The following is a 21,170-nucleotide window of genomic DNA, read 5'->3' on the forward strand; positions in this document are numbered from 1 at the left end:
GATAGATCATATTTGAATAACGAGATGGTCTGGGCTGCAGTAAAGAAACAACTAAGAAATAGTTCTAACTATTACACACATGATGAAATTAACACATCCCGAGATATCAGTCTTGAATGATAATATTAAGAACAAATATATTGGTGTTATAATATCTAATGTCGATAATTCAGTACATAATATCTAAGACATATTATAAATATTTCAGAAAGCTTCAGTCTGAAACTGTTAGAAGAAAGTTGGGTTGTCAGTAGCAGATAGTGAAACTAGACCAATGTCAACTAGTTTGATTTGGTTTACTGATTGATGAACGTTCTGTCCTGGATAGTTTTCAATTAACTTATTTATTAATTTTTTTAGATATTAGTTTTTGAGAGTCAAATTTTAATATTCATATAAAACAAAAAAAAAAAAAATCTGTATCGCTAAAAGCCATGAAGAGTAAAGGGTGCAGTACTTTGTAAGTAAGTACTGCTCACTTTATGGCTGGGTGGACCCTAGAGGGCTCCTTAACCCACAGGATTGACTCCAGGCTACAGTAACAGAATATAATTATTTGTCACAGCTGGATCCTAACTTGGGTTCTTTGATTTAGCACAGTGCCTCACCACTGAACCACTCCGCTCCTCAATATTGATATATCGGGAAAATATAATCTGAAGAAAATATTTTAAAAAAAAAACAGATAATAAAGAGTTAGGTACAATTTCTTAATTGCTTTCCTTGACCACAACCGAGCCGTCTTCTACAATTTAATGTCTGATACTGATGTTTTAAGTAGTGAATATTTCTTTCACGGATATGAAGTTACATAATCAGCCGCAATGTTAAACTTCACTAAGGAACAACCTCTATTTCTCCCGCACCACTATAGCTACCAAAATGTAACAACCCATAGTGCATGATGGGAGACACACCTACACCTTATCACCGGTGGTCTGCACTGCATAGTTATGGCTGCTAGGTCAAATATAGAAACATGTCTATCTCTATTTACACGTATTGATTTCATGTACATACAATATGAAGAATAAAGAATACAAATATTTTTGTTTGATACTTACAGCTGGACCAGTCACCTCGTGTATTCTGTCCTGAATATCATTCTTCCTATGCCTTATTTTTATGTCACCAGGTACGAAGCCAATATCAATCAAGAACTCCAGTAATTGTACTTTTATTTCAATAAGGCTAACTAAAACTTTGACCGAGAGGCAATTTTCATTGGCAAAGTTATAACCAGCATTCCGTCCTTTCTCACAGGCTTTCATCCATCCCTGTTGATCGATTTCAAAAAAAAAAATTAATACAATTTAATCATTATTATCAAAATTATTTTAGTTAGCTGAGAAAGTATAATTAATAATCACTTGATTTTACTTTTATTTTTTATGTCATCAGGGAAATAATTATTCACGATTAATTCAATAAAAAGAACAATCACACATATTTTACAATAAAAATTACTAAGTTATATAAATCATTTATTACATATCACAAATGGTAATATTACTATGAAAATAATACTATTACTTTGCAAATAAATACTTACAAAAAAATGGCAAAATTTTTAAAAAGTAATAAATCTGATGGACAGATGGCAGACTACTCTAAACTTTCTGCATTTATAGTTTTAAATTTAACTATAATAAATTTAAATGGAAGGCTAATTAAGTATAACAATTTCTTAAAGGAAGGTTTTTTTTCTTAATCCATCAGTTATTATGAAGCAACTTGATGCTTATAGATTACATATTTTTTCAACATATTTACTCAATGTTTTGGGAGCAATAAACAAATGGCCCAACAAAATTTTGAGTATGATAAAGAAATAACAAATCTATAAAGAAGTAGTTTAATCAATTTATTTTTGTTTCTAACAGGAAATTATTGTATTTGTAAAATAGCTATTAATTAAGCTTAAGTGTTATTAGTGGTAAAGTGTCGTCTGTTTCTGATTGCCTGGAAACCCGCCCTGAGAAAAGAGTCTATTATGTTATAAAATTTAAATAAAATTCTATTATTTATTTAATATTAAAGCTTTTAATTTGAACCCAAGATATCTTCTATATTTGAAATTAGTTAAAACTATAAAAATTCCATTTATTTTATTTTAATAATTTTTGATTATTACAATATATATAATTTTTATAAGGGAATCCACAATAATAGTAATGTTTAAATTAGTTAATAGATGATTTTAAGTTTCCCTCCCATAATACAAATTTTAAAGAATAGGATTGTATTGTTTGTAAGTCAATGGCCATTCGATAAAATTTAAATGAGACTGTTATGATATTAATTCAATATGCTAATAATGTGGAATAATGGGGGGTGACGGTAACAGTGTGGTAATGCACCTGTCTGGCAACCAAAAGATTGCGAGTTCGAATCCCCGGTCCTATCCAGGATTTTTTCAAGCAAATAATTATACAATACTCACATAGAGCCTCTCCCTCCTCCCCCCCTCCCCCCGGCATTTGTGAGGCCCATTAGCCAATGGCTGGCACTCACAAAAATAGGCATGTGAGTGACAAACCCACCCTATGAAAACCATGTCATGAAACACGCGATGTATTTCCTAAATAGTCCTTGGACCTCCACGGTCTGTCGCGCCAATAATAATAATAATGTGAAAACAATTTTTAGGTTGTCTTCTCAAAAATGGCCTAAGAGCCGAAATGTTGGAGGATTAAAATAAACATTGTTGAGAGTAAACTGGATCATTGTAGTTGGTGTTATTATTAATATAAACCACTCTTAAACAATCAATAAATAAGTACATCAAATTAGTAATTTAATTATTTTTCAAGTTAAGCCTCCTCTTCCTGTTTTAAATAACCGTAACAATTCCCCATAATTCAACAAACATATCAGATTAAGGAAAGTCTGGATTACCTTGTAAGCCTTAAGAGTGGTAAGCTGATCAGAATTAGCAGTATTAAACTCCTTTTTTCGATTATTTGCCTCCTCTCGTCGGCTTAAGGGTACAACAAAAGGTGATTTGTGTGAAAGGAATGCTGCCATCGTGAGAGTAGAATCTAAGGCACAAAACATCGCTCCCAAGAGAATCAGTTTGCCGATTCTGGCATCAACGGGAAGAGCTGCTAGATGATTTCCAAGAGGTGTAAGGTTAAAAGATTCGTCTAACGCCCCGACATCTCTCAGCCTTATCAATGCTCCTTCGACATTCTTCATGTCTGGAGGTTCAAGCAGTCCACCTGTAAATAAAAATTATGATTAGAGTGAGCAATTGTTATATAAATATAACATTTATGTTAAGCTCCAGAAAACGAAGAACAAGCACACAATACTATACAATTAGCTCAAAAATTTGACCAATACTAACCTATAACTTGATTTAGGTCCTTATCAGCTAAGCAGGGAAGAATCTTAATTCTTAGAATGAGTTGTTCAAGTGGAACCCGGCAGATTTCAGGTACAGGTTGAGGTGAAAACACGTAATCATACCGATGCTTTGAGTACAAATGCAAACAAACTCCAGGCATCACACGGCCAGCACGCCCTTTTCTCTGCAATGAATTTGCTTGAGAAACCCATACCGTTTCTAAGCTTTCCATGTTACTATTTGAATCAAATCTGAAAAAATAAAGGATTCTTTATTTAATTATCTGAATAGTATCAAATGAGTAAATAATTAGTTAACCTAAATAGCCAAACGAATAAATATTACTCAAGTTATACAGGAAAGGAGTTCAGATAAACTTGGACATATTTCTAATAACAAAAAACTCATCCAGCCATTACAAAAACAAGTTCAAAGTCGATTTTTTTTTTTTCTTATAAACTATTAGCATGATCAAAATGATTATTTTCTAATTTATTTAAATAGTACTAAATGATTTTGTAGACTTTAGTTATCAAATTTTTAATTGAATAACTAAATATCTAAATGGTATAGCACGACCTTAATTCCAAGATCCAGACTATTATGTAAAACATGCGTAACTAAGAGGTTTTGGTTTTGGAATCATTATCACGATAGCTGTTTACGAAACATAAAAAACAAGAAAGTGGCTCTCATTAGCATAATTAAATCATGACACCTTAGTTAGATTGATTATTAATTATTTACTTGACTTAAATATTAATCAGGTTAACTAATTAAGTATAATCATGAAATTTATTATTTTTAGTGGCAAAGGGCAAAGTAGTAGATAAATATTTATATAATGATTTGAAAACATATCAACTCAAAGAGTATTAAAAAAATATATATATAGATTCAAATAGAACCGAGGTGAATATATTATATCCTAGAACATTATAACCTCTCTTTTGAAAGATAATTTAACTCTCTACTGAAACAAACATAATCTAAATCTGACGAATATTAGCGAAGATACAGCGAATGAATCTACATTTAATATTCCATGCAAGTTTCCATCGTAACCCATTTTATTTTAATCTATCTACATAATAGACATACCTGCATGTATCTGTTATCAGAGTTGGGCAAAAATTAGCTAAGGTTGAAACTAATAACTAAAATTACCATGGATACGATGTTTATTTATCAATGGTTTATTCATGAATAAGGGTCGTATCCATGGCAATTTTAGCTATTAGTTTCAACTATAGCTAATTTTTTCCCATCTGTGTCTGTAACCAGAGATAAAATACTCATATAATCACTTACAGATCATAGAATCTCAAAAAATGACAATACTTATGAAAATTAAATTATTAATGGCAGTTCACCTTATGCAGCATATGTGCAAGAAGGCTAGATTTGAATTTTTAAAAAATTTATATCCCAAGTGGTTTAAAAAAGAAGAAATTATTTCTAAAAAGAATAGAGAGAGAGAGAGAGAGAGAGAGGGTAATTAAAACTGTACTAGTAATAAAATATAGGAAATATGCATACCCTTTTTCTTTCATCTTTCCAGTATCTATAACATACACGCAATCGTCAATAGTAATAGAAGTTTCAGCAATATTTGTTGAAAGAACAATTTTACGATAACCAGGTCTCGGTTTCCTGAAAAAATTTAAAATAACAAAAACATTAAATTATAGGTATATAATTCCATATAAACATGAAAAAATATTTTGAGATTCAGTATCAAAAAAGAGATTTCGATTAACAAGAATGTGTCAAATGAACACATAGTCTACCTTTATTTGGTGTAAGTCCTAACTATAATATTCTATTCACTAATCTTACCTGAATACCAGTGCTTGTTCTTCAGTGGTCAACATGGAATGTAGTGGCAGTATATGAAATTTGTTATTTCTAGGATTGAAAAGAGGATGAGCCTGTAAAGCATCACGTAGACTTAAAATTTCGGCAATACCCGGAAGAAATATCTGAAATAAGGTTTGTAATTTTGTAATAATCAATACTATTATAATTATAGAAAACAAAATATCAAAATAATTTTTAAAATAAGGAAAAGAAAACATATAAGAAAAAAAAAATTTTTAATTACTTTGAGGTGGATAGCTTTATTAAAAACATAAATGTAAATTAAAGACCAATTTAATGATACTGAGTCGTTAAAGAAAACATTCTAGATCAATATACTCCTCAAAATGGCTTATGGTTTTCGAAAGCTTCAATATCAACATAAATTTTAATCCTAATACTTTAGATAATTTTAGGTTTTTAAGCATAATTTAAAAAGATAACACTTCTTTTTTCAACCCTTTCTCCTTACATAACTAGTTGTAAAAATAAAAAAAAAAAATTATCATTATAATATATTAGCAATATTATTAAAAATTTAGAAATTAAAAAAAAAAACTTTTTAACTTTTTTTCACTAAGTATATTGAAAAAATATTAACTCAAAGATTTGTGATAAGCTCAAAAGAGAGTTTTAAAAGAGAAGTATTCTATTGCTTCGGTAAACATGAATAAAGCAATATTTTCAGCACTGCCCATCATTCACGCTAAATCTCACAAAAAAATACTTGTTTCGAAGGGTCGACACTTTGAAGACTACAAGGATGTCAAATCATGTGAGTTCTTTAACTCAAAAACTAAGGAGTAGTATCATGACCAGACATATATTCTGGTAGAAAGATGGGTTAGAACAATTAATAACGATAAGTTATATTCAACAAATAACATGACAAATGATAACTATATTTTGAAGAATAATTTTAATGTATAGCTATATATTTTTTAACAACCTAGCATAAAGCAATTCAGAATATGACAGACCTTAATTAGCTCAAACTTTAATAAAAATGAAGCCATGATAATTCTACTTACAAGAATAGATCCTTCCATCGGATACTGATGATTCCCTTCTATGATCCACATTAAAGCACATTCAATCAAGTCATTGTTTATCCTGTCCAAGTCCAATAAATATAATGTTTTGATAACCGGTCGTGGGAATTCTACACAGTAATTTATACAATGTAATTAGAAAATTGTATATTTAATGAAAATTAAATATATCAGTAATATAGTAATAAAATCAAATGATACCTCTGTATCTATAAAAAAACTGGCATATAGGTAAGAATTCATCCCTATTTTTTTTGTCTGGGGCTAACAAATTTCTCCTCTGTATGTCAGCTAATTCGCATTCTTGGTCAAGCGAATCTAAGTCTCGACTATTTTGTTTACCGATTTTCCTAGAATACATTGAGTACTCTTCAAGCCTGTAGTGAGTCATATTAATAATATCTTCTAACCAAAATTGTTCAACAGGAAATGTGCGCCCTAGAAAAAAATAATAATAAATTAATATAATAAATAAACAACTTCATGGAGAGGTAGACAAAAAATTAAAAAAGAATTATATTTATATTTCTAATAAAATATAGAATAAAATAAAGAAATAAATTTTAATTTCACAGAATATATATCAAAGGCCCAGAATATAACAAAAACACATATGATCTAATGAATCAACACTTGTTACAGTCTGTCCTTTTATAATCGCTATGAAGTTAAACATGTCTGTTTCTAGCCATGTATTTGTCATTTATGAAATGTAACACTTAAAACACCATTATATGAGTAATTCTCAAACAACATGAAATTTTTGAAGTCCAATTCAAATAAAATTGTTATCTAATGATAACTATGAATTCATGTTGGTTATAATACAACCTCGGGAAACATTTTGGTCTGTTAGACTTCATAAATTAATTATACTGCCATGCTTTAATGAGATTCTACTTGTCATGAGAAATGTAATTTTTATGTAAGTCATGGCTGTTCCAGTGCAAAATTTAAAAATTCCGGTACATCTCTCAGGAAAGAAGTTTTTACTGTTTTCAGGTCCAAGTTAAAAGCTTAAAAAAATTATTTTAATTAAGTTTTTACTGTGTAAGAACAGACTGTAAGATATTGTAAAGTATTGGATAAAAAAAAAAAATATTATTATTGAAAATGAAAACCAACTGAATACATAAATAAAGAAACTTTAATGATTTATGGAATTCTGAAATGTTATAGCAACCCTTAAGTTCTAAATATGATATTGGCCACCATTTTCAATCTTACTTCTTTTACAACAACGTGAAAGAAAAACCAACAAATTAGCATATTTTAAATTACTGTTATCATAGTTTGATATATTATTTAGGCAATTTGTAGCTGAGGGAGAGCGTTAACTATGATTGCAGCAGTTCGAATCCCGCCTGGGGAGACAACTTTTATTTCTGTAGCGGTCCCCAAAATGAAATGTTTGATATATTAAAACACATTTTTTTTATGATCCTCATTATTATTATAAAATTATTAAAACTAATAATTAGACAGTAATTGAGTATTAAATGATTTTCTCAAGTTCATTTTAACATTGAAATTGATAATGGCTTTATTGTCCTGGCATCTTTTAGGCAACAAAAATTTCAAATTTAAATTATATTAGTAGATATTATGTTAAAGTTTTATTTAAATATGGTTTTACTAAAGATCTAACTTTAGAATCAATTTTATTTTTGGAGATTTTTTTTTTTGTTGCAAATCAAAGCTGCTCTTCATTTGATAATCACGTATAACATTCCTACTATATTTGGTTTTGTGATTTCCTTTCCATTCACAATTTTGTAAAACATAATAATGAATAGGAAAAATAAAATCATAGGAAAAAGTAAGAATATTATGAGTGAAAAAATTAGTAATCCGGGGAGGTCCTTATCAGCGAACGTTAAATAAATAATAATTTTATTTGGAATAATTCTCAGCAACAGGTATTAACATTAATATGGTGCAGGGTAATTGCCAATGTCCCCACAATAAATAGACTTAATATCATCAAAATATTGAAATATTTCAATACATGGTGTTTTGGGTAACAGAACTGTATTGTAGGATATTACATTACAATTGAAAGACGCATACCTGGAATTTCTATAATAGGCACTCCACCGAAATAGCCTGAAAATAATTCCGCATTAAGAGTGGCGCTCATCAAAATTACTTTCAGAGTTGGTCGCTGGTATAGTATATCTTTTAAAATAAATAATAAGAAATCACTAAAAAAAAATAAAAAAAAATTAAAACAATGAAAGTAGAAAACAAGATACGACAATTAACATTAATTACTAATACAATAATGATACCTTTCCTCACTCCTTTCATGTACTTCATCAATAATAACATGAGTAATAGAATCTATTAAAGGTTCCCTTTCTAATCTTCTAAGAAGAATACCAGTGGTACAAAATAACAGTCTAGTATATTGGGACATTTTTGACTCCAAACGGATCTGAAAAAATTAATTTTAAATATATTACAAATTACACAGAGTTTAATAGAAACATTTTAAATACAGTGGGCTTTCGCTAATCCAGGCCATTCCATAACATGAACAACCTCTTTAAAAATATAAAAATAATAAAATTGAAGATATGATTTTATGTATATAGTATAAATATATTTACATTCAATATAACCATGCGATCAGCAACTGTTAGTGCTGAGGCTTAAATAATCTAGTTAAAATTATCAAATATTTTTATTTAAAATAAAATCTAAGCTATGTACAATGTAATCTCAGTAAACCGAACTTTTTTTTTTTTTTTTAGAAAACTTAACAGAAAATGAAATTTTCATTTCCTAATAAAAGTGAAACATAAAGTGTTCCCCAATCTAAAGGCAAGTTATAATACGACGATTCATGAATATCAAAAGTGTTAATTTTTACAGTTTCGATATCCAGTAAATATAATTTCTGTGTTGTCTAAGTGTTCATCATATATTTTGTTGGAATTAGAAATACATTATATCTATTGTACAAATCATTCGATTCTGTAAAACTTATTTAATTAATAATAAAAATAACTACAATACAAATCTTGTTGGTGAAATTATTATTTTTTTTTTTTTTTTATCATGTTTTAATAAATACAAAGCTTATTTTTTTTTTCATTTATAAATGATCAATCTCAAAGTTATAACAAATTAAATCATTACATAGCATTACGGGGGATATAAAAGGAAACAATTTTTTTTTTATTAATTTTTTAAAACTTTAAACAGTCAAATTTCCAATAAAATTTGCAAAAAAAATAAATAAATAAAAATAGTTATTTACATTCATATTGTTGCATTTTTTACACCATTTTTTCTAATACTTTCAGTAATCCAGACACCCCCCCCCAGCAATTAGTTCGAATTGCCGAGATTATACTATATTAAAATTTGGAAGCATATTTATTTTCTCAATTTCTTTATCAGCAGATATAATCTAACTTTTTCATTAAATTAATTTTCAGTGAGAAATTATATAGTTGATACAATGATAGTTTACGCTATTGAAAAACAATCAACTATGAGATTCAAGAAAATAAACATGCACGTATAAACAAAAAGATTGTATTCCAAGAAACGATTTATTAGCTTTGCAACACTCTCCACCACCTCAGGTATTTCTTAGTAACGAAGGTTATTACTACCTTTTCCTCCTATGGCCTTATCAGTTGTAAACATTTTTTTAACATTATTTTACAAGAAAATGGTTAAAAAATATTTTTGTTTTATGTAAATATATTTATAATTTTTTTTTTATAAATTGTTTTGTTATTTAGGAAGGGTCATTTTTTCCCAGAGGGTAACCCATTGCTAATCCAAACCCCCTCGGTTTTAATTAGTTCGGAATAGTGAGAGTCCACTTAAGTCTTAAGTTAAGGAGTGGTCTGAGAACATACTATCAACCTGTTTCAATCTCTAATGGTTCTTATATTTATAATAGTACTGATAAAATGTGATTAAATATAACTATGATGTCAGTTATGAGCAGAGACATTAGTTTTCAAAGAGATTGCAATAATTTAAACAAGAATACACAAAGAAACCTACTTGATATCCCACTGTATCTCCAATTCTTTCAGCTCTCTCTGCTGCTACCCTTTCAGAGACACCAATCGCTGAAATTTTCCTTGGTTGTGTGCATATAATTTCAAAATGCTCCCCATCCTTTCTATTAATTAGCCAATCGTCTAGGAGAAACTGTGGGACCTAAAATTTGAAGAGAATAAATACTATAATTATTTATAACATAATATGCAAGAGTATATATTGTCAAGATAGTCATGATTAAATTAAAGGCAGAAGGGGATTCTTGCATTAGATATCTATTATTCTCCCTAATATATTTAAAGTATTAACAAAATATTTGGAAAAAAGGTTTATTTGTATAAATAAAATAATATTATTAATAGAGCCTATTGAAAAAACATGTAATTTATGAAGCTGTATGCCTAGTTACAATGAAAATGGTGAAGTAACAATTTACTTAATAACTAATTCTGTAACTCTGAACCAGACGAACTAAGTCTAAATATTGTTTTTCAGATTATTACATCATTGTGTATAGAATTTGAAGCACAAAATCTTGATAACAAAGTTGAGGCAGTAAATAAATATAAATATCTGGGTATAATAATCAGTTTAAAGTCGATCTTGGGGCGCCACTTTTCAAAAAGTGGTCAGTCGGGTAAAATTTGGTTTGAACTCAACCTGGTGCTCAGAATATGATGGCAAGCCATAACATACTATACACAAACAAATTAGAAGTTTATAAATCAATCTATAGGGCGGTGGTATGCAGGGTAGGCGGGTTTTGAGCATTATGACCATCTTAGAGAAATTTAAAAGGTATTTTTTTAAAAAATTATTGCTCCTTCCTAGACATATGCCTAATTATATTTTGTCAGGAAACAGGTATAGGCTCCATAAGCTCCTATACACTGAGAACACACTTCAATTATATTTTAAAAGTTCTGAAGATGCGGGGTTTCACCTTACCTCATATCCTAGCAAAAGAGGTGGTAAAAGAGAAAGTTAATTGGTACCGGAAGTGGCAGGAATTTGAGGAATCTTACAGAGTTAATCTCAATCCTTCAAATGTTGCTGATCTGTACGGAAAATTGACCACAGTCTGATATAGCATACAGGAATTGGAAAAATAAAGTAATCTTGAAAAATGTCTCTGATCCAACTCTTTCTTTGTATGCAGACTTATGTGCGGTATAGTGCTGACTTGGTATAGATGCTCAATTTAAATGTGAAACCATGGAGAAATGAAATAATGGATAACTGCCCAGTCTGTAAATCTGATGAAAAGGAAGACACCTTTCACTTCTTGGAAACCTGTCCTAAGTATAATGAAATTAGAATAAAATATAAGGGTAGCGGACCTGCTCTCCAAAGCAATTATTCACACTTTGTTAATAGGCTCAAATTGAAAAGCTCTTGGCAATTATGTACAATGGACTACATAGGCAAGAGATTAATGTCATATTGTTATTTTAAACTAATGACTGGTCAAAATCATTGTTTTTAAGGTATAAATATATTTTTTTATATTATTATTTATATGTTTTAGTCAAAATTTCAGAAATACTTCGACGAAACTTGGCAAGTTTCTAAAAATATTAAGTAGACATAGACAAAAAGCAACCAGTGATAGTAAAATGTTCTCTTTAATTACCAATAAAACCAACCATAAATCTATTGAATATAAAATAGATCAATCATGCATTAAATTTCTTATTAATTACTCACTTGAGTTGACTTCCCGCACCCAGTTTCTCCACTTATTATAACCACTTGATTGTTACGAACAGCCTCTATTATTTCTGTCATTTTATTAAAGGCAGGAAGAGATCTCCTAAATGTTAACATGGACAGATATTTGGGATTGTTTGTTTTTTCTATGTACTTAGAGCACAACTCAGCATCAATTCTAAAAAAAAAAAGAAAAATTTACAATATAAATAATATTAAAAAAAAAAAATAATGAAAGTAATTTGTTAACACAAAAAATTGACAATAAATATTCAACAAATGAAAGATCTTAATTTAAATTTATATATGCCACTAAGAAACTATGAAGAAATCATCAGCTCATGTCACATATGTGCTACTCCTCTGACAGATTAATTCAATTTTATTTTAAAATATTTTTATATTGTTTAACAGTTAATGGTTAAATTTATAAAAGATCATTCAGCTGAAAAAGTTCAAAATAAAATTTAAGTATTATTATTCAACCAACTTTATTTATTAAAAAAATATTTCGATTTCAATGAATCTTCATAAAATTCAAATCAGTAGTTTCGGAAAAAAAATGTTTTCTATAATTTTTACAATATTGATTATAATAAATATAATGATTATTAAACCATATTACAATAAATATAACAATTATTAAACCATATTACAAATCGATTTAGGCCTCATCAGGCAGAAAGTGTAATGCAGTACAATTTTATCCAAAAATATATTAATACGTAGTATCAAATTAAAAGAAAAACATTAATTAAATTCAAATGCAGGTTGTCCAAAAAACAGTTTGTGCTATTTAAAAGTTAATAAAAATAAAAACAAAGTGCTACAATCAAAATAATTTTTACTCGCCATGTGAGCAACATGGAAAATCATTAATGACGTTAATGACAACGTTTTAGCACAAATTATCTTTAACGTATACACAGAACTCAGATCTAAGTACTTTGGTCAAAGATAGAGCCAAGAAATTCCTCAGCTCAGTTAGCTCTCAGTCTGTGTGATATTCAAAGAAAAATTATGAAAGGCTAAATTATTTTTTTGATAGATATTTCGACCCAAACAATAACTTCAGCAATGTTTTAATGAAATGCCTCGACACCAAAATGATTTCGTGAACTAATAAAAAGCTCTATCGCAACTAAAATTTCACGGGTCAGGCTGTGTTGTACTGCTTGCACTCATTCTCTGCCACGCATCTCTTAATAATTCAAAGAAGAAATAGTACTCACTATTTTTTTTAAATCCTAGATAATATCACTTTTAGTAAATGATTCTCTATCAAACCCACCTTGCTATTAAATAAATAATTTTTTTTAAAGATATTTATTTAAGTTATTTTTAGTTTATTGTAGTTGATATTATTTATTTATTATGGAAATTTATTAATTTTTTTCATTTTAAAATAAGAATTAACCTTATGTATTAAATTTATAGTGGGCATATACGAAATTTAGATTAAAAATTAAGACATCAGTGAAATAATTAGAAGAAATATTTAAAATAAAACTCTGTCCAGAAATGAAAATCAGATACTTTCTACAATGAAAGGGTTAAATCTTTTCCAGTAATGAATCTGACTCTGAAGAACAATTTGAGTCAAAACTTCAGAATGAGATGTTACAAAACCAATCATGAAAAATTAAAAAACATAAAAACCAAGGTGAGGATTCTAAAAAATAAAAATGGGAAAACCATGAAAATTACTTAACATTAGTTATGTTTTACTCTAGAAGTTTCTATACAATAAATTGTTCTTTAAAGGTTAAATCGTCACCCTTAAATAATTTTTCTATAAACTGTTAAAATTTTTAATTCTGAACAAACTGCTGTATGATAAGTAGATAGAAATATCAAAAGAATGGATTAAAAAAAAAAGTGTTACTCGAAAATGGATTTCTTGTACTCGTGAGATTATATCTAAAATGAGTAAAAAAGTAAGGTAGGAACATTACCTATTCACAAAAGTAGAATCACGAGTATATTTTTTATCTGCAGCTGATGTGTAGAGATGATCACCATCATTATATTCTTCGAGATATTCCTGCCGTGTTTCTACACCATCTTTAGGTAAAATGAATTTCCATGGGTCAAAAAACACGGGTGCCCTTCCATTTAATAAATTAATAATTTCCTCTTGTCTATTTGTCAAAAGATCAATAAGGGAAAACACACAAGGCTGCTGTAGTTCTGAATTTCTACTAGCCTCATCCAGCAGCAGTTTGGTAATCCTTAAACATGAATAGGTTGGGAATTCACTAGACTTTGTAGTAAGAGAGACAAGAGGTGGCTCCAGTGGATAATGACATCCTGCACAAGAAAATAAAAAATAAAACATGTACACAATTATTAAAAGACTATATGATTACGAAATATAGATAATTCACATACCAATTGGGAATCTGACTTCGAGGATAAATTTATTTTTGTGTTCATTGATGACAATTGGTTTATCCTTAGAAGGAGCATTATGCGAAAAACGGCATTTTTCTGCAAAACGGCAATTTCCTTTAAAGTAAAACCTGCATGTTTCTTTATCTATCTTTTTACCTCTTCTGTCAAGTTTCACAGCTTTTTTTTCTTCATATAATTCAGCCAAATAAGGTAACTCTAAGTGGATATGCCAGATTTGATTTGCTATTATTTCCTCACAGCCCGAATCGTATATCGATCTTAAAGAGTCCAGTTCTTGTGTTCGTTCCTCTAATATGTTTGCAGGAACTTCTTTTGCGTCCGGTAAATGAAGGTTAAAGTAACGGCATAATAGGAGCTCATATGCACTTCCTACATCACCTGAGGTAATGGTTAGAGCCTCACTACAATGATTTGGATGGAAACCATATCTGAAAATTAAAAACCACAATCAATGTCTTTTAATTACAGAAATTGCAATCAAAATTATAAAGGGATTTAAAGCAATCAGTTTTAAAATACTAGCAATGCATAAATAAAACAGTTTTACATAATACTAGTAGAGTCCTATACTGAGAATAGATTTAATGAATCTCTCCCGTTTATTACATTAATATTACACATAAAAACTTTATGTAAAATGTTTGTATTATTTGTTTACTGGATTCTCTCATGCTTGTCCAAAATTGGATTCCCGGGTACTAAAGTAATATTTTGCTGACCAACTCAGGGCCCTAACCTGATTCTTAAATATGAATCTGTTTGTAGTCATATAGTTTGCCAATGGTCTTAATTATAATAAACCTCACTGATGAGGAAAATTTAAATTTTAATACTTCACACTTTGTTCTTTCCGATTGTAGGAAAATGGTCTGTGTGGCCGTCAAGAGATACAAAAATAGGAGAAAAACTATTTATTAATAAAAGATGTTTCACACAGGACTGAGACCAGAAAATTCTTTCTGGACTAAGTACTATAAAGTGGGACGAAATGTCACTTACTAAAAAATAGTTTTTCTGCAATTATTGTGTATGTATATTGACGGTCACCCAGACCATCTTATAGAAGTTAGTAAACAAATTTTAGTCATTTAAATAAAGAAACTCATAGAAAAATAAAGCAGCAATATATAACACATTTTACACAATGCATTGAACCTATATGAAAGGTTTTAATGTAAAGAATAACTGACAACTGGTCAACGGGATAATAAACAAGTACCCACCCGTTTCCCTACACATGGATTTCTATTCACTATGTTTTATTTTCAAATTTGAGGTTGATTTTACAATTATGTAACAAGGAAATTATAATTAAGGATGAAATTAACACTGAACTTACTTTTCAAGTCTAGCTTTCGCAAATTGATTGATCCTGTCCTGAGTACTGATAGATTCTCTGTTCCTAGAGTAGTTTACAGTACCTTGCACTATAAGTTCCCCTCGATCAATCCAATATTGTCGATCCAATCTAAAACCTTTATCTCGGTAGGATGACTTATTCTTATGCCTGAATTCCTAAAAGAAATCAATGATACAATGAATAAGAAACTGTCAACCATTACAAGATAGAAAATAAACAACATTGAATTAAGAGAAATTGTCATACATACCTCACCATGTAAATACTTTAGAGTCTCCAAAATTTTTTCTTTGGACTGTTCTGATATGTTAAGGTTTCTCATTTCAACCTTTAAAGGTCTATAATCTTGTGTCATTTTTATGTTTGACAATACACTCACTATAAAAATATTTCTAAACACTTATGTAATAACTCTCGTTAAAATAAATAACAATGAATAAATACTGTACAAAAACGTAAATGCTAAACGAAGTAGATCTACAAGCAACCTTACACTAGAACCTCAACTAACTAACTGACGGTCTACTCCGAGAGTTGACACTCCATGTTCAAAGTTACCCCCTCCATTGAAGCGGTTGTTGTCAGCTGGCCTCTCCATGCCTTCTTGATCATCAGTACTTTAAATATTTCTTAAATTAAAATAATTATTTTTTTTTTAAAGAATACAATGTCCTGTTTTCAGGATTAATAAATGGATTTCAACATTTCTACAAATTATGCTTTTAAATATATGGTAGATTTAATATAATATATTTTAAAATATTCCATTGAATAAGGATGACGTCATGTGAAGGGAAAAGAATGAAAAACTTTTTAAGTTATTTTATAAATAAATTAATAACACATTATCTGTACATTAAACAATAAATGTTAAATACAGATAATCCATATAATTAAATTTCTATTAATACCAATACATACTACTAAATTCAATTTTACTCCACGAACAAAGGACGTATACGATAACAGTGGGAGGGGCTACAAAAAAAATTGACATGTCACGTTTTTCTCTTCAATTTCAAACATTTTTTTAAAAATAAAAATTATATCCATTATATATATCAAGGATTATAATCTAGTGGCAAAATGTCGATACTAAAAGCTTAGATAAAACAAACTTTAGTCTAAATTTCAAAATTCAAAAAGTACTTACTAATTGTGAATACGCAGTTCAATTTTAGCTTCTTTATTAAATTTCATTGTAAAGCTACAATCATAAGCAAATAAATGAAGGTAACAAAAAAAATATATATGTTTACAGTAAAACTCAATCTTTGATTTATACATTGTCCTGATAGTATATTTAAAAACAAGGATTTTAGTATTAATGCCTTGTAATCTGTTAGACGGCGGATTCATTATAAAATGAAATTCGGTTCGAACGCGAAACTTGGGTTGATTTTAAAAAAAATAATAGAAGAAATTTTCCACCTGTAATGAAACATAACACCCCATCTGCCAATATATTTTTTTTTATTTATTTATTTAAAAATTCAGGTATATCTGTGAAAAATATTAATTTATTTGCTTGAAGATATTTTTTTCTTTTCTAGATTTTACTTTACTGACAGTAGAGAAGTATATTTTATGATTATTACTTTTGCACTAACGATTAATAGGTAATTTGTGGTAAACACCTTTTTATTGTTGCTTATGGCAAAACAATAATTTTATATAAAGGAAATCAATTCTAAATTTAATGGGATTTTTTTTTACAACAATGAAGAAGCATTTATATCATTAATAAATAGGAAATTATTATTCCTTTCTTACTATTTTTTTTCTCAAAATTAAAAAGAAAAATTACTTTCTAAGATTTCAATTATATAATTTTCGATCTTTCCAAATAGTTTCATTTAATTCTACGTTCCTGACAATTATAAATATTTACACAAAACATATACCTTATCAATTTCGGTATTTATTAAGATATTTCCATTATGGTGTTAATCCAAACGTGTATTTAAAAGAGTGTTATGGTCGTGATTGAATGCGAAATAAAAAAGTTTCTAATTATCTAAATAATTAAAATTAAAAAAAATTAAATATTCAATTGCATCCTTATTCATAAGGAGGCATCTTAAACTGGGCTTATACCGAAATTCGCAAGTAGCATTGTTATTAGAAAATTGCTGTTAACATTTATGTTATTGACATTTTGACATATACAGTTTACACTGATTAGTCGAGAAATTTTATCCATTAGCATTATTTTGTTCTCAAGCTTCAAATTCAGCTAAACTTCGACAAAAGTCCGAGTCATGAAAAAAGTAAATTGATAAGAATTTTATTGTTATTGGGTGATAATTGTACATATATTTTTTTTTTCATACCCTCCTGTAATGATTTTAGTGGGTAATTGTACGTACATATAGGACTTATGCTATATGTATAGCTGGGTGTTAAGGATACATTGGATTGCCTTTTGGCATTATAAGGTTATAATTGTACATAATGGAGATTTTCTGCACAAAATTTCATTTTTGTTAATTTTTTTGTCGAGTATTAACAACGACATTGACTCTGTGCGATTCATTACAAAATCAAATAAACAATAATATCATATAACTAACAATTAAATAATTTGTGAGATGAACTTAATTATTCCTATATCAGCTATTATTTTAAATTTGGCTCGGAAATCGCCGCGAAGAAGACAAACGAAATCCCTCGTATCAATAGGGTAGTTAGGAAACAAGTTTTTTTTTCGTACCCTCCTTTGAAAATAGATAATAATTAAGTACAAAAAGATGTAAATTGTAATAATGATTCCATCTTTTACACAAAAGTATTTTAAGAAGTATAGTGAGGTCCACTGTTTGTGGAGAGCCAATGGCGCCAAATGCGCGTTTGTAACATGGTGAGTTTTCGCATTTTTTTAACATTGTGTCATTTCTCAACAAGTTTTACGCTTTAATTATATTTATAAAAAAATAAACTAATTGCATTCTCGGGATTACTTGTTGAGTTTCGATTTTTATTGAGAATACTAAAACTAAAATTAAATATTAAGTTATTTATTTATTAAACAAAGCAGTTATCATCTTTGTTTTAATCAGACAAAGCTCTGTAAAGTGGGGTGAAACTTTGGTTAACAATAATTAGTTCTCTTTTACTATTTTGATACCTTTATTGACCGCCATCCAGACAATCTTACTACAAAATAAAATTTATTTTTTAAAATGTTAGTATACGTAATCAGTATGTCCCTGATTAAATGAAATAAAAAAAAAAGAAATTTCAAATTACCATATCAATTTTTTTATTAATAAAGAATTCAAGAATTCGGAAATGTCAAACACAATATTTGGAGTTTAATACTGAAATTTAATATTTTAAATAATTTTTTTTACATTACACTTCATTTTTCTAAAACATAAAATTTTTAGGCAAAATTATTTCAACTATTTTAGTTAACTAACAAAATGTTCTACGTTTCGGCTGTTTTGCCATCGTTAGGAATAAAAAATTATCCAACGAGACAACGTTTTTGACAAGAACAAAATTTAGTATCGTTATTCCCACCTCAAGAAACTCTAAAATACGAATTTTTTAACAACAGAAAGATAAAAATATTTTTTGCCTTCTTTAGTACGTATTTTTTTTTTTGTTTTTGAAAATACAAAAATGGAGATAACTTCAAGACGAATCTACATAAAATTTGTGGACGTACGTAGGGTGGTAATTTTTTTTTCTTGTCACTTTGAAGCCATGTAATATTAAACTAATTTGTATTATTCATTTAATTCTAAATTAAGGAGATTCGATTACCAAAAACTCTGTTTTTAATGATTTTTTGGTTGAACTGCTTCGATTTTAATACAAATAGGAACCAGAAAAAGATTTTTGTAGAAAATATTAAGATGGAAAACTTAGAAATCAAAATTTTTGCGAATCAATGAAAATTGAGCAATTTTCAGAAATTCTCAATTACCATCGAGATGTATGCACGTGGGACACCGGTTTCAATGAAACTTATTTTTGGTTACACTAGGTCAAAAAATATCAGAAACTTTATTTTTCCATGAATTATAAGAATAAAACATTATTGGTTTTATTAAACGGGTTTAAATGTATTAAACATTATAAAACCCAAAACACGCTTCTAATGAAGTGGTCAAAAATTTCTTAATTTTAAAAAGCCAAGTCAGACATATTTTTAATGTATTTTGAGACCCTAAAATACGAATTTTAATATAAATCAAAAATAATAAATTTTTGGAGGATATTTCATTTGCTACCGGTTTCCCGAGTTTACGAAAAAAAAAATCATAAATCTTCATAATTTTATCCGAGTTTAATATTACTATAGAAATTTATCCCTCCATGGAGAAAAAATAGCTTGAAATAAAAAAAAGGTTCATTTTATGTCTCTTGTTCTAATTTTTTTAATTAGGTGGTGTAGTTTATAAATTTTGGTAATTTACTACTAAGTTTGGTATACAAGATAAAAGAGCATTTGGGTTGTGTTGTGAAATGAAAAATAAAAAAATAATTTCTCATAAAACGTAATGAGAAAAAAATTTGATTGGTTCGTATTGTATATGAGTGAATATAATATGTGTAAATAATAATGTGCGTGTAAATGTTTAGTTTTACCTAAATACAATAATCGATATAGAAATTTTCATTGTATTATCCTACGGATAGCGAAGCATTGCGAAATCTGCTAATTTAGTTTAAAATCAAGATTAGGAACTATTGGAATAATAATTGAAGTTATAAACAAAAAAGAAATTTTTTTTGTTTTTATAGGTGCAGAAAAATATTTAGGTTGCAGAGATGAAATTTGTAAAGATCAGTCTACAAAAAGAAAAAAATGTCAACACTACATTCACGACCCCTTTCTGTTTCTTATTTCATTGAAAATAATTAATTAACATAAGTATGAGTTGATATTGTAAAAAAAAAAAAAAAATGAAAATTAAAAACCCTTATTACTACAGCTATCCTTAATTAATTAATTAGATGGCATTTCGGACTCATATGTCGTCCATTTTCAAATCGAATCCCACGTGTTACAACACCCTTCAATTTGTTGACAAATTAAATGAAAACATAATATACTTTGAAGATACATTAATGAATATGACAAGAAAGTATAATTTGATGAAATTCAGTTTATCAATAAATTGACGAGTGTTCTAACACGAAGAATCAGGTAAAAAAATGGGCCCAAAACGTCACCTATTTCATTAATACAGAATAATTTCAGTTTTAAGGATTTTTAATTTTCTCAAAAATTTTAATGTAAAACCGTTAGAAAATAGAAAGTACTACTATTTTTATTTCGTATAAGAAAAAGCGAACAAATATTTGTTTTTCTTGATGAATGGAATATGGTCCGGGTGCGGTAAAAAAAAAAAACTCAAATAGTAGATCATTATACTATTTT

The 21,170-nt window shown here is 28.3% G+C and overlaps 1 protein-coding gene across 2 annotated transcripts in view; it reads right to left on the minus strand.

The window, feature by feature from the left end:
* Nucleotides 1–16,346, minus strand: part of LOC106681206 (putative ATP-dependent RNA helicase DHX57) — a 26,356-nt gene extending 10,010 nt beyond the window's left edge. The window contains exons 1-15 of one of the 2 annotated variants that reach the window (XM_067053592.1): nt 16,026–16,346; nt 15,755–15,930; nt 14,392–14,843; nt 13,956–14,310; nt 11,998–12,178; nt 10,291–10,449; nt 8,553–8,698; nt 8,332–8,465; nt 6,463–6,699; nt 6,241–6,371; nt 5,189–5,331; nt 4,889–5,002; nt 3,350–3,600; nt 2,899–3,221; nt 1,065–1,277 (exon numbers count right to left, since the gene is read on the minus strand). In XM_067053592.1, the coding sequence (XP_066909693.1) occupies nt 1,065–1,277; nt 2,899–3,221; nt 3,350–3,600; nt 4,889–5,002; nt 5,189–5,331; nt 6,241–6,371; nt 6,463–6,699; nt 8,332–8,465; nt 8,553–8,698; nt 10,291–10,449; nt 11,998–12,178; nt 13,956–14,310; nt 14,392–14,843; nt 15,755–15,930; nt 16,026–16,130 (3,120 nt within the window). In that variant the 5' untranslated portion in view covers nt 16,131–16,346. The remainder of the gene's footprint in view (nt 1–1,064; nt 1,278–2,898; nt 3,222–3,349; nt 3,601–4,888; nt 5,003–5,188; nt 5,332–6,240; nt 6,372–6,462; nt 6,700–8,331; nt 8,466–8,552; nt 8,699–10,290; nt 10,450–11,997; nt 12,179–13,955; nt 14,311–14,391; nt 14,844–15,754; nt 15,931–16,025) is intronic. The other variant, XM_067053593.1, reaches the window with a different exon arrangement.
* Nucleotides 16,347–21,170: the final 4,824 nt, after the last annotated feature.

Source organism: Halyomorpha halys, unplaced genomic scaffold (assembly GCF_000696795.3).
Source record: "Halyomorpha halys isolate HHAL.00 unplaced genomic scaffold, Hhal_1.1 Scaffold318.1, whole genome shotgun sequence".
Taxonomy (NCBI): Eukaryota; Metazoa; Arthropoda; class Insecta; order Hemiptera; family Pentatomidae; genus Halyomorpha; species Halyomorpha halys.